Raw genomic sequence first — 9,382 nt, forward strand, 5'->3', positions numbered from 1 at the left:
GCGCTCCAGCTCAGCGGCTGGGAGGGTCGACGGCACGCATAGCAGTACGCACATGGCACCCCAGCCCCAAACACTAAACCCAGCAGCCCACCCGCGGTGTGCGTCACGGCGAGGTGGTGCCAGCGCCCCGGCTGCAGCGCCTGCTGCAGTGGCAGCGCCGCCTCGGCATGCTTTGGTGCCCAGCAGTGGGCCACCAGGTGCAGGGACGGGGCGGCGCCGGGTGTACCGCCCGTACCGCCGCCGTGCACCGTCCGGACCGCCAGCGCCACGCCGTGCAGCAGGCTCTGCGCGCTGTGCCCGGGCAGGCGCGGGCCGTGCTGGCTGTCCCTGTCTGGCTGATGGTGAAGCAAGGCATAGATGGCCTGATCAGAGGCCACGGCAGCAGCAGAGGCAGCAGCAGCCGCGGCGCCAGGGGCCTGCCCCTGCTGGGACTCGCGGGACCGCGCCGCGGCGCTGCCTGCCAGCTGCTCCACAGCTTCCCGCCCGTCCTCAAGCCGCACCCAGGCCGCAAAGCTGTAGCCGCCGCGGGGCAGCCGCACAAAGCTGGTGGCCGGGGCGCCGCCGCCGCCGCCCAGGCTTGCGGAGCAGACGATGCCGCTGGGCAGCTGCTGCTGCGCTGGGCGCCCGCCGCCGCCTGCTGCATCGCCGCCGCCAGAGCCGCCAGAAAGATTGAAGAAGCAGCGGGGGCCATCATGCGAGGCCATGGCGGCAAGAGCCTGCAGGGTAGCGGGCAGCGGAGGAGGGGCAGGGTGCAGGATTCATCAGCTGAGAGGCTTAAAAGCCAAAGCCTTTCAATCAGGCCGTAAATTAAGCCTTTATTAAGCCTTAATCAGCCATAATTAAGCCTTAATCAGCCGTAACAAGCGTTACTGCTCAGCACATACCTCCAGCAGCATGGCGGCATGCGGCGGTGGCACGTCGCCCGGCCCCGGCCGCAGCAGCTGCAGCACGGAGCGCAGGTCTCGAGCTGCGGCAGGGGGTGGGGGTGGGCGCAGGCTTGGCATGGAGCATGGCTGGCATGTGTCACTGAGCCAGCCAGCTGCAGACACAGCGTTTCAGGCCCGGCAGCAGGGCCAGCAGCAGCAGCAGGCGGCGGCCTCACCTGAGATGCTGTAGCTGCCGCTCAGGCGCAGCAGCGCCAGCAGCTGCTGCAGCAGCAGGCGCTGCTGCTGTGGGTCGCTGTGCTCGGGCAGGGACGCCTCCTGGCCTGCTGCAGCCGCGCCGCCGTCCGCCTCTGGGCCCTGCGGCGCCGTCGCATCCCGCAGCCAGGCGATGAGGAGGCCGTTGAGGCCAGCGCTGTCGGCGGCCGCCAGGTTGTGTGCGCCCTGCAGCGGCACGCCTGGGCGGCAGCGGGGCTTCAGGCGAACCCGCAGCAGGCAGAGGGCACAGCAGGATCCAGCCCAAGGCAGCCTGTGCCTGACCCAGCCCTGCCAAAACACCCCATGCCCCAACCATCCTACGTATGCCCCCGCCCAACCACGCACCTGCAGCAGCAGCTCCCGGAATGCGGCCAGCCCCCACAGCTGGTCCTCGCCGCCCGCCCGCCGCAGCAGCGCCAGCAGCAGCGCCAGCGCGGCCGGGTTGGCGACGGCGCTGCTGCCGAAGCGGGGCGCCGCGCCGGGTCCCGGCGGCTCCTGCAGGCAGCCGCACAGTTGCAGCGCGGGGATGGGTTGGCGGCCCCCCCTCACACCCATCAAGTCGACAGCTGATGTGCACAAGAGCAGAAGACGCCAGGGAGCAATGCTTGCTGAGCGGGGGGCGGCGCAAAGGTGGTACCTCCAGCAGTAGCCCCAGCGCGCACAGCAGCAGGCGGCGCGGCGGCTGCGTGCCGCCCAGCCGAGCCACCACCGCCTCCAGCAGCAGCCCGTAGCCCACGCTCTCCCTGCACGCCAGAAGGAGAAGGGAGGACGAAAGGATGGGGGCGGCTGCATGGAACCATGCACGAGCAAGCCACACAAGAAGGGCAGAACATAGCAGGAATCGGCGGGACGGCGGCAGCTGGGCTGGGCACTCACACCAAGGCGCAGCGGCTGGCCGGGCTGCCCGCCAGCAGCACGGTCAGGGTGTCCAGCACGCAGCAGCAGAGCTCCAGGCAAACGTCCTGCGGCGGCAGAGGCCGGGGGGCAGGGCGGCAGAGCGGCAGTGCGGACGCGTGTCGAGGAAAGGGGCCCGCCGCCGGTGCACTCTTGCCTGCCGAAGCAACGTCGCCATGGGCTGCTGTGGTTTCAGCTGCAGAGGTGTACTGCAGAATATTCATATGGTCGCACCGCTGGCAGTACCGCCGGCATCATCTCACCTGGGGATACTCCTCGTTCAGCACGTTGCACACCTGCAGGAAGCACTGCGACTGCGCAAACAGCTGCTGGGCGGCGGCCCGGCCAAAGCCGCCGCCGCCGCCGCCGCGGGCGCCGGGCCGGGGCGTGGCCGCCTCGCCGCCCTCCACCGCGGCGCGCATGCCGCCCAGAAGCTCCAGCAGCAGCGGCACGCCCAGCTCCCGCCAGCGCCGCACCGCCGCGGGGAGCGTCTCTGCGGGGGCAGCAGGGCAGGGGCAGCGGCGAGCATGCTAGGAATGCTGGCCCAACAGACCGGCCGCCTGTCTCAGGTTGCCGAGCAAGCGTGCTGGGTGCAGCCCAGGTGCCTGCCCCTGCCGGGTGCAGCCCAGGTGCCTGCCCCCTTGCCTCCCTTCACCCCACTTCCTATTGCTCCCCGGCCTGCCCGCACCTGTGTACTTGGAGAATAGGGCGGCCTTGGCCAGCCGGTCATCCTCCCCCGCCGGTGCCATCTGCATCAGCAGCAGCACCTGCAGGCAGGAAGAGAGGCGGGCGGCGAATGCTCATCCATGCCATCCAGCAGCGCCAACACCAGAATTAAGTTTGACATACATTCAAACAACTTTGGTTGAGGATATTTTGCAAGTTTATTCTAACCAGCCCCTGGCCTTACACGGCAATGCCTTGGCATAGGCCGCACGTGGGCAGAGCCAAGGGGCAGGGCTGGGCCTCTGCTTGTACTTGCTGCCCCAGCTGCACACGCAGGCACGCGCAGGTAGGCAGGCACGCGGCAGGCCACCGGCGGGCGGGCCTGCAGGCGCTCACGTTGTCGAGCGCCAGCTTGCGGCTGGGCGCCGGCGGGCGCAGCAGCAGCGAGAAGAGCGCCGCCACGGGCTCCCAGGATGCCATGGCATCTCGCTGCAGGCTGACGTGCATGCTGCGGGGCAGCGAGGCGGGGAGGGGAGGGGGTGCATGTGTGATGCGGGCTGCGCAAAGCACACCCTATATATATACCATATGATAGGTGCAGGTAGGTCTGTGTGCGGGGGTAGGGTGGAGGTCAGTCCTGACACTGGCACGCAGGGCAGGGCAGGGCAGGGCAGGGCCCCATCCCCACCTCATGAATGCGCCCAGCAGCTCCAGCGCGGCGCATCGAGACTCCTCCAGCGCCCCAGCCTGCGCCGCCGCGGGGCCCGGCGCGGGCGAGCCGCCTGCCAGGCCCGCCTCCGCTGCCTGCTGCGCTGGCTGTACCGCTGGTTGTACCGCCTGTCCCGCCTCCCCTTCCAGCGCCAACTGCTGGGCCAGCAGGCGGGGCAGCAGCACCAGCAGCTGGCGCTCCCGCAGCGCCGCCAGGCTGGTGGCGGGGGCGGCGCCCAGCAGGCGCAGCAGCAGGCGGCAGGCGGCCGCCACCTCGCCGTGCCGCGCCGCGTGCTGCTGCAGCAGGCGCAGCAGCGCCGACACCTCCTCCAGGTTGCTGCTGCTGGCGGGCAGGCTGGCTGCCGCCTCCAGGCAGGCCAGCACCAGCTGGCGCAGGCGCTCGCGCTGCAGCAGGCGCCCCGCGGCTGCCACGCCGGTCGCCACCGCGCCGCCGCCCTCGCCGCCGGCCTCCTCGCCGGGATGCTGGCCCCAGAAGAAGAAAGCGGGGCCGAAAGCCATGTCCCACAGGCCTGCAGGCGGGCAGGGGCAGGTAGGCAGGCCTGCAGGCTGGCAGGCAGGTAGGCAGGCAGGCAGGCAGGGAGGGAGGCTGGCTGGCAGGCAGGCAGACCGGGTTCCTGGCCCTGCCGCTCACACACCAGGCCAGCGTGCCGCTCCAGCAATCAATGCCAGGCCCCACCTGCCGCCCTGAGGGCCTTGAGGTTGCCGACGACGTCGGCGCTGCTCAGGGCGGCGGTGGCAGCAGCAGGGGAGCCGCCGGCGCCGATGCTCCACTTGCCGCTGCCGCTGCCGCCGTCGCCGCCGCCGCCCGCGGGGTGCGGGGGTGGGTGGTCGGGCGGGGGGCAGGCCCCGGGGGGCAGCAGCGGCAGCAGCCGCTGCTCCCGGCCCAGCAGCCGCGCCGCCAGCAGCAGCGCCTGCTGCTGCAGGCCGCAGGCGCAGGCGCCGCCGTCGGCGGCGGTACCGCACAGCGCCGCCACCGCGGCCTCGTGGTACCGCCTGGCTGCCGCGCTCGCCCCGCCGCTGCCCGTGGTCGCGGCGGCCAGCGCCAGCGGCCGGCCCGCCGCAGGCGAGGCGCGCCCCTCCTCGCCGCCGTCGCCGGCCCCTCCTGCCGCCGGCTCGCCGTCGCCCCCCGCCGCCGCCTCGTTGCCCGGCGGCCGGAAGGCGGCGAACAGCGCACCCAGCAGCAGCGGCAGCAGCGCCTTGCCGGCGCCGCCGCCGCCGCCGCCGCCTGTCAGCCAGCCCCACAGCGCCTGGAACAGCCGGGCCAGCTCTGTGGCTGGTGCGCCGCCGGCCCCGGGGCTGCCGCCAGACGGCGGGACAGCTGGCAGTGGGGTGTAGCTGTCGCCGCCATCAAAGGTCAGCGCGGTCCACTGCAGCAGCTGTGTGAGGCGCGGCTCCAGGCCCTGGCGGCGCGCCAGGCGCAGGCAGCTGGCGCCGGCGGCGGCGCCCGCGCGGAAGCTGCCCCCCAGCGCCCGTACCGCCAGCAGCTGCAGGGACAGCTCCTGGTCTGCGTCCCGCAGCCCGCCGTCGCGCCCCACCCGCGCGTAGGCCCCCGCAGCGCCTCCCAGCAGCAGCTGCTCCCGGCCCTCTGCCGCGGATCCCTCCTCGCCGTCGCCGCCGCCCGCCGCCGCCGCCGACAGGTTGCTGCCGCTGCTGGCGGCGGCGGTGGAGGGCGGCAGCTGCTGGTCGGCGGCCGCCAGGGGCCACCCCAGCAAGCCCACCAGCGTCTCCAGCGGGCGGCCGCCGTTCTGCTGCAGCAGCGCGGCGGCGGCCGGGACGGGGCTGGCGGCTGAGAGGGCGGTCAGGCACAGCAGCGCTTGCTGCTCCAGAGCGGCGGCGGCCGCCGCCACACCCTGCTGCTCCTGCTGCTGCCGGTGGTGGGGGTGTGGCTGTCCGCGGCCGGCCTGGCCGGCGCTGTGCAGCCGCACTTGAGCCAGCAGGGGCAGCAGGTCGCAGCAGCGGGCGAGCAAGCCGCGGTCGATGAGCGGAGCGACGGCGGCCGCCGTCGCCGCCGCGGCCGCCGCCGCGGCCGCCGCGGCCGCCGACTGCTGCGCCGCCGCCTGCGCCGCGTGGCTGGCCGCCTTGCTGCCCGCCCTGCTGGTCAGCACCTTGGCCTGCTGCTGGTGCACAGCCTCCAGCTCAGCATAGGCTTGCACCACCCCCAGTGCCGCCTCCAACAGCAGCAGCAGCGGCTCCAGCAGCGGCTGCAGGCACCGGCCGCCGCCGCTCGCGCCGGCCAGGCTGCCGCTGCTGCCGCCGCCGGCGCCGCTGCGCACCGCCAGCACGCCCGCCGCCGCCTGCAGCTTCTGCGCCAGCTGGCCGACCACCTCGCACAGCGCGGGCAGCAGGCCCAGCGCGCACAGCAGCGCGCGGTTGTGGGGGCTGCGCAGCAGCACGCGCAGCGCGCGCAACACGGGCAGCCCGCCCGCCTGAAGCAGCGCCTGGTGCGGCTGCGGCGCAGGCGGCGCCTGCCGCGCGGCCGCGCCGCTGGCGCCGCCGCCGTCGCCGCCGCCTGCCTCCTCCGCCTCCGCAGCCTCCCCCCCGGCCTGAGGGGGCTGCTGCTCGCTGGCCCGGTCCTCATCGGCTTCGTTCGCTGCGGCTGTGGGTGCCTCCCCTGCCGCCGCCACAGCCGCCGCCACACCAAACTGCTTGGGGATGCGCTCCAGGCACTCCACCGCCGCCGCCAGCAGCGCGCGCGGGTGTCCGCCGCTGCACCCCATCACCAACTGCAGCTGCGCGCGGCCGGCGTGGGCGGCGCCGGCCTCGGCGGCGGCGGCCGCCGCCGCCGCCGCCGCGCGCGCCGCCACGATGGCGGCGGGGTCTGGCCGCCAGGCGGCGCACACGCGGGCGAAGCGGTCGAAGAAGCCGAGCAGAATCTCCCGAGCCACCTGCGGTACCAAAGGAGGGGCGGGCGGGCATGCAGGTAGGTGAGCGGGTGGGCGGCCAGGTTTGTCTGGGGAGGGGTGGGCAGGGATGCCCTGGGGCGGGGCTAGAGAGGCCTCTCTAGAGCGCTCGCTCCACACGGCTCCACCCACACACACGGAGCATGCGGCAGGGCGTGATGCGGCCACACCCAGCCGTGAGCCGGCCACCGCTCGACAGAGCGTGATGCAGCAGCGAGGCCCCACCTCCCTGTCAAACTGCAGCGCCCGCTCGTAGCTCTGGAACAGCGCCGCCATCTCAGCCTCCTCGCGGCACGACTCGCTGCAAGCACTCGGTGGCGGCAGCGGGCGGCAGGCGGCGGCGTGGATGGCTGGCGGCGTGGACGGCCGGCGGCGCAGCCAGGGGCGGCGGTGAGCAGCAAACCCCAGACGCCGCGCCGGCCGCCACCACTCCCCGCCCACGCACGCTTCCCCCAGGCCGCAGACTCACTCGAAACGGACGTCGACCAGCTCATCGGCGGCAAGCTCGCCGCCGCCGCCGCCGCCGCCACCCGGCCCAGCGGAGCCCGGCCTGCCGCCTCCCGGCTGCTGCCCGCCGCTTCCCAGCAGTCGCTGGAAGAAGCTCATTGCGGGGCTATCAATCAAGCATCCCTCTGCAAGACGTCTGTGATCAGATGGCGCATGTTGCCCATACGGTCTCTGGGACCTCCAATCATCATTAACGCAGCTCTGAGTGTGTGTGTCGGTCAGTAGGAGCTCATTTCGGCAAGCTTTGACATGGCTTCCCCGCCAGCTCAGCTCGGGATCGCACCAATTGAGCGATCGGCGCTCTTTATCTAATGGCAACACGATCGCTGTTTATCTGGGTGGTGCATTCAGCCTCTGGACTCTCAGGTCTCGCCCCCCAAACTCCCGACACCTCGCTGCAGCGTTTCGCTGGCTCCCCTGAAACCCTACACTACGTCGGCGGAGGAAACGGATCCCCTCCCTGCCTTCCTGTCCAAGCCGAGACAGCGGCCCCCCCATCACCCCAACATGAGCGCCCCTGCGGGAGGCGAGGGAGCCCCCGGCGAGGAGGAGCGCGCTCAGGCGCAGCTCCAGCGGCACAAGGCGCCGCCAAGAGCCTTGCTGGTGTGCGCGGAAGACACCGCTGCGTCGGCGGCGGCTGCCGAGTAAGTGGGCGCTCCCCAGCGACCCCTTCCCTCGTAATCCAGTGAGGTACCTGACAGCCATCGGCAGCAGGCACCTGGGCGCTCACACGCAAGCCGTGCCTGCAGATGGGCGCTGGAGAACTTGTATCGTGACGGCGACGTCGTGCACATGACGTGAGCGGGTTGTGACGCGACATGGGGGACACGTAGGGCATCACGTGACCGCGCCTGCGCATGCCCCACGTGTTTCCGGCCGAGGGCGCCAGCCTGAGGGGCACCAGCCGAGGGGTATAGGGCGTCCCCCGAACGTGTCACGCCCGCTGCGTGCCAACGAACCGCCTATCCATCCCGCGTCACCGGTGCCCCGGCACGGCAGGGCGTCCGGCGCTGGGGCCCACTCGCTTGCCTGCTCATGCACCCCCCGATGCAGCTACGTGGTGCGCTGCCTGATCCCCAGCATGGAAGTGTTCCACGGCCTCCCCGGGACCGCCTACAGCTTCAGGTGAGGAGCCACCACACCAGGCTGGAGAGTCGCGCTGCGCAAAGCTGCGGCGCAGGGTCTGTGCGCGTTCTCGACTCCTCTCCTCGTGCCCGCCGCCGCCCGCGCCAACCTCCGCCTCTGCGCCGCTCGCGTGCGTGCAGCCAGCCCGGGCAGGAGCACAAAGAGCAGCACCTGATCAACGATGCCAAGAAGCGGCTGGAGGCGCGGTGAGCGCTTGCGGCGGCTTGTGCGGCAGCCTGCACACTGCTCCAGCCTGCCCGCGGGAAGGGACAGGCGCTTGCAGGGTCCAGGCCTGGGCCAGGCACACCGGCGGGAGCCCACCTAACCAGCCACTCCTCGCATGCCCCAGGTTCCTGCCGCTGCTGCGCCCGCACCTTGTCCCGTACCAGCTGCACCTGTACGCCGAGCGCTGCGACTGCAGCGAGGCGCGCGTGTGCGAGCTGATCATGCAGTGAGTGGCGGCGGCACGGCATGCTGCGCTGGGTTGGCCGGCCCACAAGGTGGTGTGCTGGCGTTTTGGCTCTCCAGCCTGCCGGCCCTCGGCTGCGCCTGTGCCCGCAGGGACATTGAGCAGCGCGACGCGGCGCTGGTGATCCTGGCGGCGCACAACAAGGCAGGCACAGCGCCGCCGCCGGCTGCTGCTGCCTGGGGGCGTGCCTCCTGCGCTTCTCTGCGTCGTGTGTACGCCCGGTCCGGTGAGCTTTGCATCCTTCCTTGCCCTTGCCGGTTTTGGTGCAGCCCGGCACGCAAGAGGGCATCGGCAGCGTGGCGGACTACCTGTCCAAGAACTGCCGCCGCCCCACGGCCATCGTGCGACCGCACACGCACGTGCAGTAGCGGCGTAGCGGCGGCGGCGTAGCGGCGGCCCCGCGACCTGGCGTGCCCTCACGCTCTGAAAATCGGACTCCGCGCTGGCATTTTGAGTTGCATAGACGTTGCACATGCTGGCCAGCCGGCTGTTGTAGTTTGGTTGGCAACGGGGCGTTGCTAGTTGGACGCAGGGCAGTGGGGGCGGCGGCGGGAATAGGGAAGCATGGCCGGCGGGCCAGCCCCCGTACCACCCCCCCAAGGGCTGGGACGGTCTGCAGCCGTCTGTTGAACAGCCTGGGATGTTCTCTCGAGCTCTACACCTGTCCGCTTCCAGCCGCAGCTGCCGTCGGAAGCTGCCCCCCCGTGCATGTGGGCACCCAGCCCATCGCCGTTGCCGCTTTGTTTCTCGCTTTAGCACCCATGCGTGACCTCCACTGACCACAATTGCTCACCTCAGGCTCCACAACGAGCCCGCTGCTCTGCACAAGGCGCAGAATGAGAGTCCTCCGACTTTTACTATCCCTAGCGGCCCTCGCCCTGCTTGCACAAGGTGAAGCATCTCCCGGGGCACAGTGGGCAGCGGTAGCGGGTCGTCTGGCTTGCACGCCCAGT

The 9,382-nt window shown here is 72.0% G+C and overlaps 2 protein-coding genes across 2 annotated transcripts in view; one reads left to right on the plus strand and one right to left on the minus strand.

The window, feature by feature from the left end:
• Positions 1-6,934, minus strand: part of CHLNCDRAFT_143626 (hypothetical protein) — a gene marked incomplete at both ends in the record, with an annotated part of 9,876 nt that extends 2,942 nt beyond the window's left edge. The window contains 13 exons of the mRNA XM_005849243.1: positions 92-716; positions 885-967; positions 1,103-1,325; positions 1,485-1,634; positions 1,777-1,882; positions 2,016-2,101; positions 2,297-2,526; positions 2,722-2,800; positions 3,096-3,207; positions 3,388-3,937; positions 4,105-6,313; positions 6,554-6,629; positions 6,798-6,934. Of these exons, the coding sequence (XP_005849305.1) occupies positions 92-716; positions 885-967; positions 1,103-1,325; positions 1,485-1,634; positions 1,777-1,882; positions 2,016-2,101; positions 2,297-2,526; positions 2,722-2,800; positions 3,096-3,207; positions 3,388-3,937; positions 4,105-6,313; positions 6,554-6,629; positions 6,798-6,934 (4,666 nt within the window). The remainder of the gene's footprint in view (positions 1-91; positions 717-884; positions 968-1,102; positions 1,326-1,484; positions 1,635-1,776; positions 1,883-2,015; positions 2,102-2,296; positions 2,527-2,721; positions 2,801-3,095; positions 3,208-3,387; positions 3,938-4,104; positions 6,314-6,553; positions 6,630-6,797) is intronic.
• Positions 6,935-7,342: 408 nt separating this feature from the next.
• On the plus strand, positions 7,343-8,797 carry CHLNCDRAFT_143627 (hypothetical protein; the record flags this gene model as incomplete). The annotated part of the gene is made up of 7 exons (XM_005849033.1): positions 7,343-7,479; positions 7,585-7,632; positions 7,889-7,960; positions 8,101-8,166; positions 8,310-8,411; positions 8,522-8,549; positions 8,699-8,797. The coding sequence occupies 7 exons, from the start codon at positions 7,343-7,345 to the stop codon at positions 8,795-8,797; spliced, it is 552 nt and encodes a 183-aa protein (XP_005849095.1).
• Positions 8,798-9,382: the final 585 nt, after the last annotated feature.

The sequence above is a fragment of the Chlorella variabilis genome, assembly GCF_000147415.1.
Source record: "Chlorella variabilis unplaced genomic scaffold CHLNCscaffold_6, whole genome shotgun sequence".
Classification (NCBI taxonomy): Eukaryota; Viridiplantae; Chlorophyta; class Trebouxiophyceae; order Chlorellales; family Chlorellaceae; genus Chlorella; species Chlorella variabilis.